The 22,458-nt window shown below is 43.0% G+C and overlaps 1 protein-coding gene across 2 annotated transcripts in view; it reads right to left on the reverse strand.

Moving 5' to 3' along the window:
* LOC113219846 (synaptosomal-associated protein 23) overlaps window positions 1–22,458 on the reverse strand; it is a 39,985-nt gene that overhangs the window by 16,788 nt on the left and 739 nt on the right. Inside the window, exons 2-5 of one of the 2 annotated variants that reach the window (XM_026447887.1) lie at window positions 6,330–6,398; window positions 4,912–4,953; window positions 4,447–4,495; window positions 3,092–3,209 (exon numbers count right to left, since the gene is read on the reverse strand). In XM_026447887.1, the coding sequence (XP_026303672.1) occupies window positions 3,092–3,209; window positions 4,447–4,495; window positions 4,912–4,953; window positions 6,330–6,386 (266 nt within the window). In that variant the 5' untranslated portion in view covers window positions 6,387–6,398. Of the gene's footprint in view, window positions 1–3,091; window positions 3,210–4,446; window positions 4,496–4,911; window positions 4,954–6,329; window positions 6,420–22,458 lie in introns of both variants that reach the window. The other variant, XM_026447886.1, reaches the window with a different exon arrangement.

The raw sequence follows: 22,458 nt of genomic DNA on the forward strand, positions 1-22,458 counted from the left end.
TTTTCAACTGGCAAATAAGGAACTCTGGACCTGACCTGGGTTGTGACTACTCCTGCCAGTATTAAGACTAGGCCTTATACGAAAGACCAAGATCTCATATCTACCTTTAAGAAGCTCATATTATGGTTATTCATATAATGAGCCTAACGGAAACACAGACTAGCAGATTAGAAAGATCAAGACACAGGCAAGAATGATAGGAAGAGCTGAGGATAAGAGATATCATTACTGGCCAAGGTCTCAATGGTATAAGAAAGAAATAGGTGGAAGAAAGGCAATTACAATCAGACATCTTCAACTGAGATAATACTTTCTTCTCTTCAGGGAACTGTTTTGTTACAGCAGTCCCTTGATTCCATCTCTCAAGAAGTGCCAGAAAAAAGAAAAGAAAGAAGTGTCAGTTGGGTTCAGTGGCTCAAGCCTGTAATCCCAGTGCTTTGGGAGGCTGAGGATTTCTTGAGGCCAGGAGTTTGATACAAGCCTGGGCAACATAGCAAGACCCCTGTATCTACAAAAAATTTAAAAAATTAGCTGGGCATGGTGGCATACACCTGTAATCCTAGCTACTTGGTAGGCTGAGGTGGGTGGATCACTTGAGCCCAGATGTTTGAGGCTACACTGAGCTATGGTGGTGCCACTGCACTCAAGCCTGGGAGACAGAGGGAGATGCCATCTCTAAAAAAGTAGTGCCTTCTCTTGATCCACTGAGAAAGGGTTCAACTGAGGTTAGAGGCTGAAGAACGCTGATTCAGGACCATACTCTACCTTGTTTCCCACCAGTCTTCAAGAAAAGCTTGCCTATGCTTGGCTGGGATACACAAAGAGACATAAAATTAATACTCTGTAGCTGCATTTCCCACTTTCTATGATATTAGACTATCTTAGGTCTAATTCAATGCTCTTCCTGTTTATCAACACATGACTCAGAGTTGATCTTGCTCTAAGATTTTAGGGGAGACTTCTTTCTCCTTGTTCTCCTAACATCTGATCTCAAGAAAATTCATTTACTTCCTCTCTTCTGTACTCTTCCAAGAAGGTACATGGAACACAAAAGAAAGGTACAATTATTTTTGTAAAACATAGCTAAGAGTTTGTATCAAACAATCTGTACATTTTAACTTGTTTGCTTAAAGTAATCTGCTCTGATTGACAAGTTATAGTTATTAAAATATGAACTTTCAGCCGGGAGCAGTGGCTCACGCCTGTAATCCCAGCACTTTGGGAGGCAGAGGCGGACAGATCACCTGAGGTTAGGAGTTTGAAACCAGCCTGGCCGACATGGTGAAAGCCTGTCTCTACTAAAAATATAAAAATTAGCAGGGTATGGTGGCACACATTTGTAATCCCAGCTACTTGGGAGGCTGAGGCAGGAGAATCACTTGAACCTGTAAGGTGGAAGTTGCAGTGAGCCGAGATCACACCACTGTACTCCAGCCTGGGTGACAGAGCAAGACTCTGTCTCAAAAAAAAAAAAAAAAAACTTTCCATTAGTCAACCAAGGTGTTGACTACCAATTACTACCAATAACTCCCCACAGTGAGTATGTCAGTGTCAAAAAGTATTAGAAGCTATTTAACACAGGTCAATAGACTTGTGTTAGAATAGGAAGTCAATGGATAAGACTAGGAAGAACACTGTCAAATCTTAACTCCTCATGGCCAAAATAAACACTAAAGTTGACTGACAAGGAATTAATCTCTACTTTCTCCAGTAGAAATGGCACAAAAATGCTGTTACATAAAACACTTATCTGAAAATACAAAAATATAACCACTGTTGATTTACAAGACCAGTTGAGAACTAGATGAAATACTAATGTCTAAAAAGCTCTTTAAAAATAAATATTTTGAGGCCAGATGCAGTGGCTCACACCTGTAATCCCAGCAACTGGAGAGGCTGAGGCAGGAGGATCATGAGGTCAAGAGATCAAGACCATCTGGCCAACATGGTGAAACCCTGTCTCTACTAAAAATACAAAAATTAGCTGAGTGTGGTGGTGGGCGCCTGTAGTCCCAGCTACTTGAGAGGCTGAGGCAGGAGAATCACTTGAACCCAGGAGACAGAGGTTGCAGTGAGCCAAGATTGCACCACTGCATTCCAGCCTGGCGACAGAGTGAGACTCCGTCTCAAAAAAAAAAAAAAAAGAATACTTTGGCTGGGTGCAGTGGCTCATGCCTGTAATCCCAGCACTTTGGGAGGCCAAGATGGGAGGATCTCTTGTGCCCAGGAAAGAGAGGCTTAAGTAAGCCGTGATCACGCCGCTGCATTCCAGCCTGAGTAACAGAGACCCTCTCTCAGGGGGAAAAAAAAACACCTTTCAGCCGTGAGTACACTCATTCAATCTCCAGATACTGTCATTTCTTTTTACACTCCACTCCAATCTATCAACTCTTTAGTTTGGCATTCAAGTTCCTCTACTACCTACTTATATCTTACTTTCCACTTCTCATCTACATGAGCACACAGCTCAGTTAAGTCAAGCTCCTTGTTAATCTTTATTTTGAACCTTTCATAGGAAATGCCCTCACTGTTCCTCCCTGTTCATCCAAATCCTGCTAATCACTCAAAGCCCGACCCATATCCTACCTCTTCTATAAGATGCTCTCCAACCCAACCTTTATCAGTTCTGTATACCTAGCCTTGGTCACTATCATATAATCTAACATTAGATTTATGTATTTTTTATGTTTTGCCATTCTTTCCCAACTTTTCTATTCTTTTGGCCATCCCTCATGTGCCTACCACAAAATCAATATTTTATTAATACTCCTCCTTTCGAAAGGAAAAGAAAATAACTCCATCCTGCTCACCATCATCTAGATATACATTTCTCTATACTTCTTAACCTTTTCATGTATCACTACAAATTGAAATTGGAACTTGATCCCAGGATTGGTCAAATATAAGTCACAGTTTTCAGTGAACAAGCAGTATTTACACAAAAAGCTTAATCTGCCTGAAGGAGAGACAACTTAGATTTATCTAACAGAGTTCCTCATTAAGCCCAGTCATACTTCTGACCTTAGCTGGCAGGAGAAGGTGGGGTACTCTCATTTATTTATTTTGAAACTGTCTTAATTTATCAACTCACCTATTACATGGGCAGACACAAAGGCCACAGCATTTGTTGAGTTCTGTTAAAGTCTTCTCTGTCTCTCTCATGTCTTTATTTATTTGGTCCAAGCCTTCTTCTATGCGGTTTAGTTGTTCTAAGAATAAGTTGTAAAGTTACATTTTGTGTTCCATTCACAGTGTCAACCAGAAAATGCTATTATTATGGAGCAGTAAACTTCAATCTTGAATCTACCAATAACTCCCCACAGTGAGTATATCAGTGTCAAAAGGTATTAGAAGCTATTTAACATGATAACAATCTTTCACGTACTGATCCTGAGGCACCTAGCCTCTTGCTGTGGAAAAATTTGTTCTAAGAAGCTTGTATATGGCTGGGTATGGTGGCTCATGCCTGTGATCCCAGCACTTTGGGAGGCCGAGGTGGGCGGATCACCTGAGGTCAGGAGTTCAAGACCAGCCTGACCAACATGATGAAACCCCATCTCTACTAAAAATACAAAAATTAGCTGTGTGTGGTGATGGGTGCCTGTAATCCCAGCTACCTGGGAGGCTGAGGCAGGAGAATCACTTGAACCTGGCAGATGGAGGTTGCAGTGAACTGCAATTGCACCACTGAACTCCAACCTGGATGACAGAGTGGGATTCCCCTACAGAAAAAAAAAAAAAAATCTTGTATAGTAGGACCAAGGGATGGTTATTTAGAGATCATCCTTACAACCAAGTTAAGGGTACTTTGACCAAGTCAAATCCCCATCATTTCTATAATAGGTTCAAAACCTGAGGGCTGTTATAGGAGTAATAAAAACTAGACCTGATTACTCAGGGCCAACTCAAGTGTTTCCAAGCACACCTGAATCTAGATCTGTTTTAGGACTTAACTTGATTTCTGAGGATGATGTAAGAATATCATAATGTCTGCCCAGACATGGTGGCTCATGCCTATAATCCCAGCACTTTGGGAGGCCGAGGTGGACAGATCACTTGAGGTCAAGAGTTTGAGATCAACCTCGCCAACAAGGTGAAACCCTATCTCTACTGAAAATACAAAAAATTAGCTGGGTGTGGTGGCGGGTACCTGTAATCCCAGCTACATTACTATCATAATGTCTAAGGCACATATAACCAATACACAAAATAAGCCATGCTGGCCTAACACATACTTGGTATATACACAGTTGGGCATTGTTGCCTGTCATCCCAAATAGACAGTGAACATGATATTATTCAAACCAGAAGACAAGAAGTAAACATATTATTCTTACTTTACAAAGGAAACGCCCTCCCAAAGGCTGAAATTTGTATGTGGCTAATCTGATAGGGCTTTTCGGCATCATAGTCAAATTAAGAATTTCTGCTAATAATTTAACTCACCCCCTTGTTCATCCAGCATAGTAATGGTCTTGATTCCTGCATCCTGAGACTAAAAGAAGTGGGAAAAAGGCTGATAGTACAACAAAACAAAACAAAAACAACAGAAACAAAACCTACAAGAGCTGTCAAACAGCAAGACAGAATAATTTAGAAACCCAAGCTCTCAGAGGATTAGAGCTACAGACAGAACTAGTATTCTTAAACTAACACACTTTAATATAGTAGCCCCCCAAAATAATTAAGTCACGAACTCATAGTGAATTCATCTTCCCTGTCATATTCCAATACTGTCAAAGGGAAAAACAGAAAAGGCCCATTAGTGTATGATTTGACAATTTCAGCAACTGTTAATTTCAAATAATAAAGCATATTGATACATTACCCTTTAACACTAATTCCAGCCAGAAGTATTAGGATATCTCCTATAAATTTTTATACTTAAGTTGATAACTAACATTTTCTTACCTCAATGGCTAAACCCAGGATTCTCCTCGTACTTTCCAGAGACTAGGAAAAAACACAGAGTTTTAGCATTCCAAAATATGTAAAAAAAAAAAAACCATAAAACAAAAAATCTAGACCACATTCATGATGCTATTCTATCTTTAAAAATGGCCAGCTCAGGCTGGGCACAGTGGCTCATGCCTATAATCCCGGCACTTTGGGAGGCCGAGGCAGGAGGATTTCTTGAGTACCAGAGCTCAAGACCAGCCCAGGCAACATAGCCCAATGGAAAGACTGTCTCCATTAAAGGAAAAAACAAAAAGAATTGCCAGCCTATCCCTTCCTTTGAAACAAAACAATGGCCGGGTGTGGTGGCTCATGACTATAATCCCAGCACTTTGGGAGGCTGAGGTGGGTGGATCAAGAGGTCAGGAGTTCAAGACCAGTCTGCCCAACATGGTGAAACCCCATCTCTACTAAAACTACAAAAATTAGGCCGGGCGCGGTGGCTCAAGCCTGTAATCCCAGCACTTTGGGAGGCCGAGACGGGCGGATCACGAGGTCAGGAGATCGAGACCATCCTGGCTAACACGGTGAAACCCCGTCTCTACTAAAAAAAAGTACAAAAAACTAGCCGGGCGAGGTGGCGGGCGCCTGTAGTCCCAGCTACTGGGGAGGCTGAGGCAGGAGAATGGCGTGAACCCGGGAGGCGGAGCTTGCAGTGAGCTGAGATCCGGCCAGTGCACTCCAGCCCGGGCGACAGAGCGAGACTCCGTCTCAGGAAAAAAAAAAAAAAAAAACTACAAAAATTAGCTGGGCATGGTGGCACATGCCTGTAATTCCAGCTACCCAGGAAGCTGAGGCAGGAGAATCGCTTGATGAACACAGGAGGCAGAGGTTGCAGTGAGCCGAGATCGCGTCACTGCACTGCAGCCTGGGCAATAGAGTGAGACTCTGTCTCAAAAAAAAAAAAGTAAGTTGATCACTACATTTTTAGTTATTTTCAAGTGCTCCTTAAGAGAAAATGTGTAAGGACTTCCAGTGTGATGTTGAAAGAAAAAGTTTTTTTAAAAAAGAGAGAATATTTGGACGGTGAAGTTCATGGGAATAAAAATTTTATAGTCATAAAAATGTAATGCAGGTAGAAATCTAAGTAAATTACAGATATTAGGAAATTGTTAAATAGAAGTCTAGCATTTCTCAAATACATAATAGAGTATCTTTGTTGCACTTAAGTAATAAGTACCTAAAAAATAAACATCATACAAATTGTTTTCACTTTAAGAAAATAAAAACCAGCAATGGCACTAAGGGGCAAATGTGTTACTTGATATTAATGGACTAGGAAGAGGCCAAAATGGTCCCTAAGAAGGCCCTCTCACCCCTCCAATATGAAAACTGAAATAGAATTATTTACTTATTTTAGGTAAAACATTTACCTCATCAGTAATCTGGTGAGCTCTCAGTTGAATTTCTTCTGATGACAGATTATCCATGATGAATCAAAACTATTAGGCACAGAAATGGAACTGTGGATATTGTATAAGAATAAGGATATATAAAAGTGTGTACGAGCAAAAAGTGTAGATTTATGGAATTTAGGAACTTATCAGGAAAACAGGATAAAAGAACCTCTTTCTATATCTATTAGTTTACCACAAGTAAAGAAATCAAGACCGAGAGAGGCTAAATGAATGTTTAATAAGAGTGCCAAGGGTGAACCTAAAATACAGGTTTTAGGACTTCTAGGGAAGTACTCTTGCCAACAGGAAAGTGGATCCTTTACTTTGAGAAGCAAGGCATTACTGGAAGACAAGCGTTAAAAGGCTATTAAAATGAATTTTTGGTTGTTCAATGTTCTTCACGTGTTGTCTGAACATGGAAAAGCAGTTAAGTGAAGAAAAGTCCAATTTAGTAAAGTAACAAAATTTTAAGTTACATGCCTGAAGAACACAGGAGACTTTTCTAAATATGCCAGTTGTCCCGGGTACTCACTGGAGAAAATACTTTCACTCTTAACAAGAAAAGGGAAATGCTGGTACAAACAGCTCAGAAAAAACTAAGGTTTTTATTATGCATTAGACTCTTCCTCTCCAATGGCTTATACTGTTTGTTGTTTTAGTGGAGTCCCTAAGAAACCAAACAATTATTCTCCTACACATAGTAACTCAGATATCTCATAGACATCCAAGCTAAAAAATAAAACATTTTGTAGGTGTTATTCAGCATGGCTGTTATCTAATTCCTCTTTGAGAAGTCATGTGGAGTAATAACAAGCATTGTGCAACTAGATCTAGGTTCTTTCTTTGTTACATTTGCTAGCTTTGTATGAATTTTCTCAAAACTCATTTACCAAAGCTCACTGTCAATGACACAGATAAACTCTGGTTCTTACTACAGATTTGCCCCCAGGAATCTGGCAATGTCTGGAGATGCTTGATTGTCACAACTTGGGCCAGGTGATGGTGCTGGTTACTGGCACCTAGTAGGTAGAGGCAGGGAAGCCGTTTAATCTCCTATAACACTCTTCAGGAAAGCCCTCCAGCAAAGAATAATCTGACCCAAAATGTCAATTTGAGGTGAGAAACCTTGCCATGGATACACCCTTTGATAAGCAGAAAACCGAATTCCCCCAAGAATGTACTGTACTGAATTCTTGGAAGGCAGAGATTTTATCTTTGTATCTCTAACACCTAATAGGATCTGACAGTAGATACTCCAAAAATAGCTGAATGAACAAATAAGTAGAAAAACAGGGTGTACTCTCAAAGTATTTACTTGGCTCTTAGAAACAAAGCTGCATATAACAGTAGCACAAAGCCTGCAAAGAATCACTAGAGCCACAACCTAAAACTGCTATTGCAAGTGTATGATATGATCACATACAAATCTTTTCAGTCACTTTTGGCTGGGCGTGGTAGCTCACGACTGGAATCCTAGCACTTTTGGAGGCTAAGGTGAGTGGATGGCTTGATCTCAGGAGTTGTAGTTCAGCCTGGGCAACATGGCAAAACCCCGTCTCTACCAAAAATACAAAAATTAGCCGGGCATGGTGGCGCACACCTGTAGTCCAGCTACTGGGGGGGCCGAGGTGGGCGGATTGCTTGAGTCCAGGAGGTTGAGGCTGAAGTAAGTCAAGATCATGGCACTGCACTCCAGCCTGGGTGACAGAGCAAGACCCTATCTTAAAAAAATTAAAAAAAAAAAAAATAATAATAATATTTTCAGTCGTTTTTAGTTGAACCACTACTATCATTTTATTATTATTTTTTTTGAGATGGAGTCTCACTCTATTGCCCAGGCTGGAGTTCAGTGGTGCAACCTTGACTCACTGCAACTTCCACATCCTGGGTTCAAGCAACTCTCCTGCCTCAGCCTCTCAAGGAGCTAGGATTACAGGCATGCACCACCACGCCCTGCTAATTTTTGTATTTTTAGTAGAAATGGGGTTTCACCATGTTGGCCAGGCTGATCTCGAACTCCAGACCTCAGCCTCCCAAACTGCCAAGATTACAGGCATGAGCCACTGTGCCCAGCCTGAGCCACTGTGCCCAGCCCTGTTTATAATTCTACTGTCATAACTGCTTTATGGTTTAAGATTTTGAGGGCCAGGCGTGGTGGCTCATGCCTGTAATCCCAGCACTTTGGGAGGCCGAGGTGGGTGGATCATGAGGTTAGGAGATCGAGGCCAGCTTGACCAACATGGTAAAACCCCGTCTCTACTAAAAATACAAAAATTAGCCGGAGGTGGTGGTGAGCACCTGTAATCACAGCTACCTGGGAGGCTGAGGCAGGAGAATTGCTTGAACCTGGGAGGCAGAGGTTGCAGTGAGCCAAGATCGTGCCACTGGGGAACAGAGTGAGACTCTGTCTCAAAAAAAAAAAAAAAAAAAAAAAAGATTTTGAGCCTTGATTAAAGTTATTAGTGCTCATGAAAAAAAGAATTTTAAGTTCCAAATTTAGATTTCTATCTTGCTTGCCATAGACTGTGGTTCAGGCAAGTTTCCACACTAAGATATAATCAAGACATAAATATATCATTCATTAGATACAAGCGTAAAAGGAACCATGTATTTTATTGATTTGCTAATTGTTTGAGTCTTAAGCTTTATCATACATACACATGTCCACGCTACTGTTCTTTTGTCACTCTTTCCTATTTACAACTACAGAAAGAAAATGGAGATTCTTTTTTGAACCCTCTCACCTCCACATTTTTGCACACCTTTCCTTTCTATAATACCCCACATCTGCCCAGGTAGCCTTATGCTTCTCCATCACTTCCTAAAGCCCCAACCGAGATACCTCTCCAAAGCCTGCCCTTCCCAGGCAGTAATGCTCTGAACTTACCTATTCCTGTCATGTATAACTCCTCAATGCCCGACAGAGAAAAAAATATGAAAAATAATATACACTAATCCATTAGTGCCTGGAAAAGGCACCCTTAGTGAGGTTTTCAGATATAGTATCCTGTGGGTCGGGAGACATTCTGGGGTAAGAAAGCCCAAATATCACAAATTATGTAATTTTGCAAGTCAGTCTTTGCTAGCTTCCTAGGAAAAAAAAAAAGCAAAACTACAGAGTTAGGGGTGAATGTACTCCTGACCTCTGTCCTGCCTTCTTTAAAATAAAAAAGAAAGCAGATGTAACTGGGAGATGGATAACGTGAAGAATCACCCCTGACACTGCAATGAGGTCAGTCTGAAGGACACACTCTTTCTGTGTGAACTCGAAGTTCTACTTAATATTTTTTTTCTTCCCTGACCAGACAACACGCAAGACAAGTAACAGATATCTATAAAGATCTCCCGGCCGGGCGCGGTGGCTCAAGCCTGTAATCCCAGCACTTTGGGAGGCCGAGACGGGCGGATCACGAGGTCAGGAGATCGAGACCATCCTGGCTAACACGGTGAAACCCCGTCTCTACTAAAAATACAAAAAACTAGCCGGGCGTGGTGGCGGGCGCCTGTAGTCCCAGCTACTCCGGAGGCTGAGGAAGGAGAATGGCGTAAAATCCGGGAGGCGGAGCTTGCAGTGAGCTGAGATCCGGCCACTGCACTCCAGCCCGGGCAACAGAGCAAGATTCCATCTCAAAAAAAAAAAGATCTCCCAAGTTTGGCATGCTGACGTCAGGATGCAGGTGCCTAAGATTACTCTGGATTCTTGAGGGTTTTGAGCACAAGATAATAGTATGGTCGTCCCTCAGAGGGTTGGATTCAGGACTGCCTGTGGATACCAGTTGGCCCTGAGGAACCTGCAGATATAAAACTGTATATCCATCTGTAGACGAGAGTTTTGCATGCAAGAATACCGTATTTTCTTTTCTTTCTTTCTTTCTTTCTTTTTTTTTTTTTTTTTTTGAGGCAAGGCCTCACTCTGTCCCCCAGGTTGGAGAGCAGTGGTGCAATCAGGTTCACTACAGCCTTTCCCCCCTGGGCTCAAGCAATCCTCCCATTTAGCCCCCTGAAGAACTAGGACTACAGGTGCATGCACCATGCCAAGCTAATTTTTAAGCTGTTTTATAGAGACCAGGTCTCACTATGTTATCCAGGCTGGTCTCAAACTTTTGGGCTCAAGCAATCCTCCCACCTCGGCCTCCCAAAGTCCTGGAATTACAGGGACAAGCTACTGTACCTAGCCGAATACCGTATTTTCTATCTGCATTTGGTTGTAGATGTGGAACCTGCTGATATGGAGGGCTAATTGTATGTACTGAAAAAAACATTTACCTATAAGTGAACCCATGCAGTTCAAGCCATGTTGTTCAAGTGTCAACTGTGTATGAAAGTAAGAGAGTCAAAGTAGAATTGCAAGGGGAAGGACAAAGAGAGATAAGGAATAATACTCCTTAAGTTCTTATTGGCCTTTGTAAGTTTGCTCAGATGGGTCAGAGAGAATGTAACCTAGAATTAGCTACATAGCCCCCTCCCAGCTATTCAGGGGGCTAAATGGGAGGATTGCTTGAGCCCGGGAGGACAAGGCTGTGGTGAACCTGATTGCACCACTGCTCTCCAACCTGGGTGACAGAGTGAGGCCTTGCCTCAAAAAAAAAAAAAAGAAAATACAGTATTCACGCATGCAAAATAGCTACATAGCTACATAGCCTTGCTCATATTTATTAATCTCTGCAGACATTTTCCTTACAGAATCAGGAAAAGGTTACCCAGAATATTAGAGAAAAGAGAACTGGTCGGGTGGGGTGAAAAATAAAACATCAGCTGACACAAAGATGCCATTAAATGTACTTTTCTCAGATTTAATCTAGTCTATTAAATACTTGTGTCATTTTTCCAGTGCTGCTGGGAACTGACACTATGCTGTGTGCCCTTGAGAGGAAAATGCAAGATTTGTCTCAGTGCTTTCACACCCTATTTCTCAGCCTATGGCTCACTTGGGCTTACTCAAAGACTCCTAATTTGACCTTTTTCTTTTCTAATTTAAACCGAGGCAGGGAAAGAAGTTCACAGAGTAGCACTTAGGCATCAGATACCCTACTAAGTATTTATCTACATCATTATCTCCATTATACTATTTTACAGATGAAGAAACTAAGGCTCAGTTTAAGTAACTTACCTAAGACGACTGAGTCAGTAAAGAGCAGATTAATTATTCAAGTCGGGATCTACTTGCAAATTAAGTATAGTTCATGGTCTGATACAGAGTCTTTCTGGAGCTGGAAGTGGTGGCACACGTCTGTAATCCCAGTACTTTGGGAGGCCAAGGCAGGAGGACTGCTTGAGGCCAGGAGTTCAAGACCAGCCTGGGCAGCACAGTGAGACCCGGTCTCAACAAATAATTAAAAAATTAGCTGGGCATGGGGGCACATGCCTGTAGTCCCAGCTACTCAGGAGGCTGAGGCACAAGAACCACTTGAACCTGGGAGGCAGAGGGTGCAGTGAGCCGAGATGGCACTGGGTGACAGAGCAAGACCCTGTTTCCAAAAAAAGAGTCTTTCTGTTGACTGTATCCACCGCCCCCTTAACAAACAACAGATGATATGAGAACTGCTGAATATTAGAAAATAGGCCAAGCAACCCTGTATGATGGTTCATTTCAAAATTTCAGATGCTTTCTATAAGACCCCGAGATTTCATCTCTTCTACAGACTCAAAGAAGACAGTTAAATTGAAGGAGAAATAGAAAGACCAGAGTAATCGTGGTTTTCAACTGTCTTCTGGTATTTCAGAAGCTAAAAATAATCTACATTAATTTAGAAAATGGAAAGAAGTCTATTGGTCAGGCGCAGTGGCTCATGCCTGTAACGCTGGCACTTTTGAGGGTTGAGGTAGGAAAACGGTTTGAGGCTAGTTTGAGACCAGCCTAGGCAACACAACAAGACTCTGTCTCCACAAAAAGTAACAACAAAAATAGCCAGGTGTGGTGATTAGTGCCTGTAGTCCCAGCTACTTGGGAGGCTGAGTTAGGAGGTTCACTTGAGCCTGGGAGTTCAGGGCTGCAGTGAGCCATGATCCCCACTACACTCCAGCCTGCCTGACAGAGCAAGACCCCAAAGAAAAAAAAGAAATGGGCTGGGCACAGTGGCTCATGCCTGTGATCCCAGCACTTTGGGAAGCCGAGGTGGGTGGATCACAAGGTCAGGAGTTCGAGACCAGCCTTGCCAATACGGTGAAACCCCATCTCTACTAAAAATAGAAAAATTAGCTGTGTGTGAATAGTGGGCGCCTGTAGTCCCAGCTACTCAGGAAGCTGAGGCAGGAGAATTATTTGAACCCAGGAGGGAGGCAGAGGTTGCAGTGAGCCAAGATCGTGCCACTGCACTCCAGCCTGGGCGACAAGAGCGAAATTCTGTCAAAAAAAAAAAAAAAAGAAAGAAAGGAAGGAAGGAAGGAAGGAAGGAGAAAGAAAGGAAGGAAGGAAGGAAGGAAGGAAGGAAGGAAGGAAGGAAGGAAGGGAAAAAAGAAAAGAAAAGAAAAGAAAAGAGAAAAGAAAGACAGAGGGAGGGAAGGAGAAGACAACAAGAAAGCAGTCCCCTCTCCGGGTGTGGTGGCTCACGCCTGTAGTCCCAGCACTCTGGGAGGCCAAGGTGGGCGGATCGCCTGAGGTCAGGAGTTCGAGACCAGCCTGGCCAACATGGTGAAACCCTGTCTGTACTAAAAATAAAAAAAGTAGCCAGGTGTAGTGATGCATGCCTGTAATCCCAGCTACTCAGGAGGTTGAGACAGGAGAGTTGCTTGAACCCGAGAGGCGAAGGTTACAGTGAGCCGAGATCACTGTACTTCAGCCTGGGCAACAGCAAGACTCTGTCTTAGAAAAAAAAAAAGGCAAGCAGAAAGGAAGTAAAAGACTAAGAGAAGAAAAGAAGAAAGGAAAAGTAAATAAGCTTCTTGAAAAGAAATACACAGAAAAAAGGCCCTGGAATTCAAATAAGGCCTTGAAAGATCCATGTGGCTTCATTTATAAAACTGGAGAGCTACTGGAGAAGTAATGAAGAAACAGCACTTAAATCACCATCAGACCAGGTGCAGGTGGCTCACGCCTGTAATCCCAGCACTGTGGGAAGCAGAGGTGGGTGGATCTCTTGAGGCCAGTAGTTCAAGACCAGACTGACCAATATGGTGAAACCCCATCTCTACTAAAAAGAAAATATAAAAATTAGCCCAGTGCGGTAGTGCACGTCTCTGGCTTGAGCCTGGGAGGCGGAGGTTGGGCAACAGAGCGAGACTGTCTAAAAAAAAAAAAAAAAAATCACCATCAATTTCACAGGGTCTTGCAAAGAATGATTTTATAAGATAATTATTTTTATACAGGTAAACAAGGACTTTGCAGCTAAAATATTCTACCAAATTAGTTTCCTGACTTATTTGTTCTCTGAAAATTAATCACAATAAAGCTCCTCAATGAGTTACACTCAAAGGGTTTATTATTATACTTTTAAGTTCAGCATTCTCTTTGGCTTATTTTGATAGAAGTCTACTTCCATGGTAACCAATGCATCTGCAACAAAAGGAAACTTCTGTTTACAGCAGGATAGCAGAGTGGGTGAGTGGGAACTCCAGAATTCAAATTCCAGCCTCAGAATGTATTTGTTGTGTGACCCCAGGGAAATTACCTAACCCCACTAAATTCAGTTTCTGTATTTGTAAAACAGGAATAACATTCTATTTCATAGTTTTGTTTTTTTTGTGAAGATTAAAAAGAGATGATCTATGCAAAGTACTTAGTACAATGCCTTGCACATGGCTGGTGTTCAATGTTAGCCATTATTTTAATACTTTTACTGAAGTGGAAATAAACAGTAGGCAAAAGGAAAGTAGCAATGTTGAATATAAGTCACATTTATGTAAATGTAACTGAAAGTAATAGCTACTAAATATTAACAGTTCCATCTGCAAGGCTAAATTTGAATATTAAAGTTGATGATATTATATAGGCTATATACAACTTTTTTTTTTGAGACAGAGTCTCAATTTGTATTTTATTTTATTTTTTTTGAGATGCAGTCCCACTCTGTTGCCCAGGCTGGAGTGCAGTGGTGTGATCTTGGCTCACTGCAACCTCTGCCCCCGGGTTCAAGTGATTCTCCTGCCTCAGCCTCCCAAGTAGCTGGGATTACAGGTGCCCACTACCACACCTGGCCTTTTTTAAAATCACTACTATTATTGTAGAGGCAGGGTCTCACTATGTTGCCCAGGCTGGTCTCAAACTCCTGGGCTCAAGTGATGCTCCTGGCTCAGCCTCCCTAAGTGCTGGGATTACATGTATGAGCCACTTTGCCTGGCATAGGTCTCATTTATGTTAAGGACAGCTTCCTCCTTTTACTTCCTCTCTCAGCTTTCCTTTCTATCTCCTTCTACACAAACAATTTTAACCATTTTTATATATAGGCCCCAAAACTATGCAAATATACATACATATATTATTTTTTTCTTTTTAAAAATTCTTTTCTTTTTACCATACAAAGTCTGTAACTCAAATGCAAATATACTAAGAACACCACAGAATCATAACTACTAAACAGCCTGGTTTCAGGCCAGGCACAGTGGATCACATTTATAATCCCAGCACTTTGGGAGGCCGAGGCAGGCGGATCACCTGAGGTCAGGAGTTTGAGACCAGACTGGCCAACATGGAGAAACCCTGTCTCCACTAAAAAATACCAAAGGCCGGGTGCGGTGGCTCATGCCTGTAATCCTAGCACTTTAGGAGGCTAAGGAGGGCAGATCACTTGAGGTCACGGGTTTGAGACCAGCCTGGCCAACATGGTGAAACCCCGTCTCTACTAAAAATACAAAAATTAGCCAGGTATGGTGGCATGCGCCTGTAATCCCAGCTACTTGGGAGGCTGAGGCAGGAAAATCACTTGAACCCAGGAGGCAGAGGTTGCAGTGAGTCGAGATTGTGCCACTGTACTTCAGCCTGGGCAACAGAGTGAGGCTCCTTCTCAAAAAAAAAAAAAAAATTAGCCAGGTGTGGTGGTGGGCACCTGTAATCCCAGCTACTCAGGAGGCTAAGGCAGGAGAATCGCTTGAATCGGAGAGGCGGATGTTGCAGTGAGCCGAGATCGCACCACCGCACTCCAGCCTCAGCGACAGAGTGAGACTCCATCTTAAAAAATAACAACAACAAAAGACAAAACAGAAAAACAGCTTGGTTTCAAAGTACACTGAAGCACATGATCCAAGACAGAAATCATATTAACAAGTGGGAAAGTCCCACTGAAAATCAGGAACCAAAAAGAAAACCAAAATTACATTTTCAGGCCTATAGTCCCAGCTACTCAGGAGGCTGAGGCAGGAGGATCACCTGAGCCCAGGATTTTAAATATAACCTGGGCAACATAGCAAAACCCTGACTCTTAAAAAAAACAAACAAACAAACAAAAAAACCCGACACTTCAGTTTTACAGAAGCACCTCTGGTAACTTAATTGCTTGATATCCAATGCCTGGTCTTCAAGTCCCTGTCAAATTTGGAACTTCCACAGTTCTACTCTAAGTGACCCAGGAGTAATACTGAGGAGGTAGATGTAGCTTTGATTGTAATCAGTTATATTAACCCTACCGATGAGAATGGTTGTGTGAACAGAAAGGGGATGTTCTATGTGAAATATAAGAACAGCACTCAAGAGCCAACCCAGGAGGAGACAATATGGCAGGCATAAGTGTGGTATTTGCCAGGGAGATACCAACCATGGGGTGAGATTAATTGGCAAGGATTCACCCTGCCTGAATGAAATATTCAGCGAAACCATCCACATAGTTTAGCTCTGATTAAGTTCACTTAGATGCTTTATGTATGTACATACATGTGTATGTATGCAGAGATAGGGTATCTTACTATGTTGCCCAGGCTGCTCTTGAACTCCTGGCCTCAAGCGATCCTTCTGTCTTGGACTCCCCAAATGCCAGAAGGCGTGAGACACCACACCCAGACACTTAGATGCTTTCTGGTTAGTTTTTCAAATATTCTGATATTAAGAGTCAGAAGCTACAGCTAGAGAACATAAGCACTCATGTCCCTGGAAAAGGATACCCCCAGCAGAACATTAAAAGAGTAGCATTCTTGCTTATACAAAAGACAACATAGTATAGTGGTTATGTGCCCAATATCTGAAGGCATGATAGTTTCAAATCCTGACTACTATTTACTTAACTTTTCTGTGCTTCAGTTTCCTCATTAAATAGAATAATAATGCTTACTTTAAGTGTTGTTACATGGATTGAGCTAATTCATGCACAGTATTTAAAGCAGTGCCTGCCACATAGTGCTCAATAAAACTATTATAACTTTTCATAATAATTACTAAATATCTCTCATGATTTTGGCCAGGCATGGTGGCTCATGCTTATAATCTCAGCACATTAGGAGGCCAAGGCAAAAAGATTGCTTAAAGCCAGGAGTTCGAGACCAGCCTGGGTAACTAAGCAAGTCCCCCATCTCTACACACACACACCCACACACACAAAATCAGCCGGGCCTGGTGGTGTGCACCTGTAGTCCCAGCTACTCAGGAGGCTGAAGCAGGGGGATCACTTGAGCTCAGCAGTTTGAGACTGCAGTGACCTATGATCATGCCACTGGACTCCTTGGTGACACAGCAAGACTGTCTTAAAAAACAAACACACAAAAAACACAAACACCCTGATTCTCACTTGTGTGGGTCAAAATCCAAGTATGATCAAGTCCAAAAAATTATGGTTTTAAATTAAATTATCGGCCGGGCGCGGTGGCTCAAGCCTGTAATCCCAGCACTTTGGGAGGCCGAGACGGGCGGATCACGAGGTCAGGAGATCGAGACCATCCTGGCTAACACAGTGAAACCCCGTCTCTACTAAAAATACAAAAAACTAGCCGGGCGACGGGAGCTTGCAGTGAGCTGAGATCCGGCCATTGCACTCCAGCCGGGGAGACAGAGCCAGACTCCGTCTCAAAAAAAAAAAAAATAAATAAAAAATAAATTATCAAAAAAAAGTCACAATGTAAGGATTCAGCGGTCAGGCAGGAATATACTATGTGTGTGTATGTATGGAGGGCAGGGGATGGCTTTCAAGGCAGACAGAACACATATTGTGAAGAGCTTTGTATACTATACCAAGAAGTTTGAAATTCATTTTGCTATGCTACCTAGGTTGGTCTTGAACTCCTGACCTCAACTGATGCTCCCACTTCAGCCTCCCAAGTATCTGGGACTACAGACAAACCACCACAACTGGCTTGAGTTTTGTAAGTATTGAAAGGCCATCTAAAGTAATTTCAATTTCCAAAACACTGTCAAAATAAATTTAAACAAACTTTACATCTAAGTTACAGAACTTACAGAAAGTAACAAGAAAAGAGAATTCTGGAAAAACATAGGAATTAGTGATTTAAATACCTTAATAGCAATACAACCTAAATTGAAACCCAAACCAAAATGTCAGTGAATCTAACTGAATACAAATCGGCTTCTTCTACGCCTAATATTTAAAAAGACACAGTACATGCTGTTTCCTGGCTCCATAATCCACTTCCTCCAATTGTTGGAGGCACTGGATCCATCTGTTTCAAGTTTCTCCCTACCACAGCAAAGAAAAGAGCAGTCCTGGCCGGGTGAGGTGGCTCAAGCCTGTAATCCCAGCACTTTGGGAGGCCGAGGTGGGTGGATCATCTGAGGTCAGGAGATTGAGATCAGCCGGGCTAACATGGTGAAACCTCGTTTCTCCTAAATATACAAAAAATTAGCCAGGCATGGTGGCGCATGCCTGTAATCCCAGCTACTCAGGAGGCTGAGGCAGGAGAATCACTTGAACCCAGGAGGTGGAGGTTGCGGTGAGCCGAGATCACACCATTGCACTCTGGCTTGGGTGACAAGAGCAAAACTCCGTCTCAAAAAAAAAAAGGGGGGGGAAGAAAAGAGCAGTCCTTGTCATCTGCCCCTCTGTCAACCTACAGATCTGGAAACAAACTATAGTAATGGAATAAAAATTTCAGCACCCTTGGAGATAAGCAACATTATGTATTATCATGCTAATATATACTTAATGTGGAGTACAAACATAGCTCAAAAACCGATGTCCAGTGTGTTGCAGATAAAGGAACCAAATTGTGGGGGCAGGGGGGAGCCTGAATTCAGAAAAAAAAAAAAAAAAGGCAGCTGATTTCACAAAAACATCAAAGAGCAAACATCCTCTTTTTCCTTTTAGCTATTCTGATCTACAGCAGCCTTGACCTCCCAGTCTCAAGTGATTCTCCACCTCAGCCTTCCAAGTAGCTGGGACCACAGGCACCGGGTACCAGGCCCAGCTATTTTTTTTTTTTTTTTAATTTTGTAGAGACAGTCTTGGCATGTTGTCCAGGCTGGTCTCAAACTCCCAGGCTCAAGCAGTCCTCCTGCCTCAGCCTCCCAAAGTGCGGGATTACAGGCATGAGCCACCGTCCGGCTGTAATCTACTTTCATCTGGTGGAACCAGTTAACTTTGCTAGAATTGTGTTATGATAATGAATACCATCATAGACATCACAAAATTTTCAAGTCCATAAGCTTTAGTTCAATCTTCATTTTAAAAATGAGCTGGGGCCGGGCGCGGTGGCTCAAGCCTGTAATCCCAGCACTTTGGGAGGCCGAGACGGGCGGATCACGAGGTCAGGAGATCGAGACCATCCTGGCTAACACGGTGAAACCCCGTTTCTACTAAAAATACAAAAAACTAGCCGGGCGTGGTGGCGGGCGCCTGTAGTCCCAGCTACTCCGGAGGCTGAGGAAGGAGAATGGCGTAAAATCCGGGAGGCGGAGCTTGCAGTGAGCTGAGATCCGGCCACTGCACTCCAGCCCGGGCAACAGAGCAAGATTCCGCCTCAAAAAAAAAAAAAAAAAAAAATGAGCTGATTAGGCCCAAAGCAGTATTCTCCAAAGTGCAGAGCAAGAATATGATTTTAACTGTTATATACAGAAGACTTATATATTTAATAGTTATGTATTTATTATAATGGATACTAAAAAAGGTATAAAATACATAAAAACCATGATTTCACAGATTATCACTTTGGAAGTAGGTGATGTTTTTTTAAAAAAACTCATTAAACATGAAGTAAAATAATAGTACTCTAAACAGCAAAAACTATGATGGCGGTATGACTCATAGGTGAAGACTCCACAGCTGTCCCATGAGTACATGCCTGTTTTTGTTTACTTTCTTTGTGGTTCTAGGTAGCGTTCTGAATGATGTGACCTTAAGCTGGGCGTGGTGGCTCACGCCTGTAATCCCAGCACTTTAGGAGGCAGAGGTGAGCGGGATCACCTGAGGTCGGGAGATCGAGACCAGCCTGACCAACCTACTCTCTATGCCTGTAATCCCAGCTACTCGGGAGGCTGAGGCAGAAGAATCACTTGAAGCCGGGAGGCGGAGATTGAGGTGACCTGTGATCATGCCATTGCACTCCAGCCTGGGCAACAACAGCAAAACTCCGTCTCAAAACAAAAAAAAAAAAGAAAAGATGTGACCTTTAGTTAAGTGAGCTTGTGTATTGTACCTAAGTTCATATAAGAAACAAACACCAAGATACATATAGGAATTCCACTGTTTATATGAAATGGTATAATATTGTTAGGAAAATAATGGCACAGTAAGTCATCCTTATGCTGGAACTATGATAACACCAACTTTCTAATGCATAAACACATACTACAAGCACCTAAAGAAAAACCTAGCAAGACAAATATTCAAACTGCAGGCTAAGTTACATGATCACTTAAATTACTTTCACATGACCTGTCAGAGGAGTATGGCAATGTAAGGTGTTTCTCTTATTTGCTAATATTTCTTTATTTTCCTGAGATCACTCAGTGATCTCAGTGAGTCCAGACCACTGAGTAATTTATGAAGCAATTTAAGCCAGCTGCATAAATTTGCGTAAGTAACAAGGAGCTGAATGTTAATCACAAAAACAATGGGAAAAATGTCTCCAGGGCATGTCAGAGAGCTTCAAGGTAGCCCCTCCCATCACAGGACCTGAGGCCTAGGAAGAAAAAATGGTTTCGTGGGCAGCCTCAGGACTTGGGACCCTGAGTCCCAGCTGCTCTGGCTAAAAGGGACCAAGGTACAGCTTGGGCTGTTGCTTCAGAGGCTGCAAGCCCCAAAGCCTTGGTAGCTTGCACGTGATGCTGGGCCTGCAGGTGCACAGAAGTCAAGAACTGAGGTTTGGGAACCTCTGTCTAGATTTCAGAAGATGTATGGAAATCCCTGTATGTCCAGGCCAAAGTCTGCTGCAGGTGAAGAGACCTCATGGAGAACCTCTGCTAGGGCGTTGCAGAAAGGAAACATGGGGTTGGAGCCCCCCACAGAGTCCCCACTGGGGCACTGCCTAGTGGAGCTGTGAGAAGATGGCCACCATCCTCCAGACTCCAGAATGGCAGATCTACAAACAGCTTGCACCATACACCTGGAAAAGCTGCAGGCACTGAATGCCAGCCCAGGAGAGCAGCCTCTGGGCCTGAACCCTGCAAAGCCACAGGGTCAGAACTGCTCAAGGCCTTGGGAGCCCACCCTTTGCATCAGCATGCCCTGGATGTGAGACATGGAGTCAAAGGAGATTAAAATAAGCTTTAAGATGGAATGACTGTCCCACTGGATTTTGGACTTGTATAGGGCCAGTAGCCCCTTTGTTTTGTCCAATTTCTCCCATTTGGAATGGGAGCATTTACCAATGCCTATTCCCCCATAGCATCTTAGAAGTAACCAACTTGCTTTTGATTTTACAGGCTCCTAGGCAAAAGGGACTTGCCTTGTCTCAGATGAGACTTTGGACTTGGACTTTTGGGTTAATACTGGAATGAGTTAAGACTTTGGAGGCCTGTTGGGAAGGCATGATTGTGTTTTGAACTGTGAGGACATGAGATTAGAAAGGGGCCAGGGGAGCTGGGAGTGGTGGCTCACGTCTGTAATCCCAGCACCTTGGGAGGATGAGGCGGGTGGATCATGAGGTCAGGAGTTCAAGACCAGACTGGCCAATATAGTGACACCCTGTCTCTACTAAAAAATACAAAAATTAGCCAGGCGTGGTGGCTCACGCCTGTAATCCCAGCACTTTGGGAGGCAGAAGCCGGTGGATAACCTGAGGTCAGGAGTTCAAGACCAGCCTGGCCAACATGGCCAAACCCCATCTCTACTAAAAATACATAAATGAGCCAGGTGTGGTGGCAGGCGCCTGTAATCCCAGCTACTTGGGAGGCTGATGTAGGAGAACTGCTTGACCCTGGGAGATGGAGGTTGCAGTGAGTGGAGATCATGCCACTGCACTCCAACCTGAACAACAGAGCAAAACCCCATCTCAAAAAAAAAAAAAAAAAAAAAAGCCAGGTTTGGTGGAACGCATCTGTAGTCTCCACTCAGGAGGGTGAGGCAGGAGGATGGCTGAAGTGTTGGAGGTTGTAGTGAGCCGACATAGCGCCACTGCACTCCAGCCTGGGTGACTCTGTCTCAAAAAAAAAAAAAAAAGAAAGGGGCCAGGGGCAGAATGATACGGTTTGGCTACCCATAACCTCATCTCGAATCTGGTGGGAGGTGATTAAATTATGGAGGTGGTTTCCCCCATGCTGTTCTCATGATACTGGTTTTATAAGGGGCTCTTTCCCCTTCACTCTCTCTCTCCTGCCATCTTGTGAAGAAGGTACTTGGCTTCTCCTTTGCCTTCCACCACAATTATAAGTTTCTTGAGGCCTCCCCAGCCATGCAGAACTGAGAGTCAATTAAACTTCTTTCCTTTAGAAATTACCCAGTCTCGTGTATTTCTTTTTCTTTTTCTTTTTTTTTGAGATGGAGTCTGACTTTGCCTCCCAGGCTGGAGCACAGTGGCATGATCTCAGTTGACTGCAACCTCTGCTTCCCAGGTTCAAGGAATTCTCCTGCCTCAGCCTCCAGGGTAGCTGGGATTACAAGCATATGCCACCACGCCTGGCTAATTTTTGTATTTTTAGTAGAGATGGGAGTTCATCATGTTGGCCAGGCTGGTCTCGAACTCCTGATCTCAAGTGATCCTCCCACCTGGGCCTCCCAAAGTGCTGGGATTACAGGCATGAGCCACCAAGCCCGGCCTCGGGTACTTCTTTATAGCAGTGTGAGAACGGACTAAT

The sequence above is a fragment of the Piliocolobus tephrosceles genome, unplaced genomic scaffold (assembly GCF_002776525.5).
Source record: "Piliocolobus tephrosceles isolate RC106 unplaced genomic scaffold, ASM277652v3 unscaffolded_108, whole genome shotgun sequence".
Lineage (NCBI taxonomy): Eukaryota > Metazoa > Chordata > Mammalia > Primates > Cercopithecidae > Piliocolobus > Piliocolobus tephrosceles.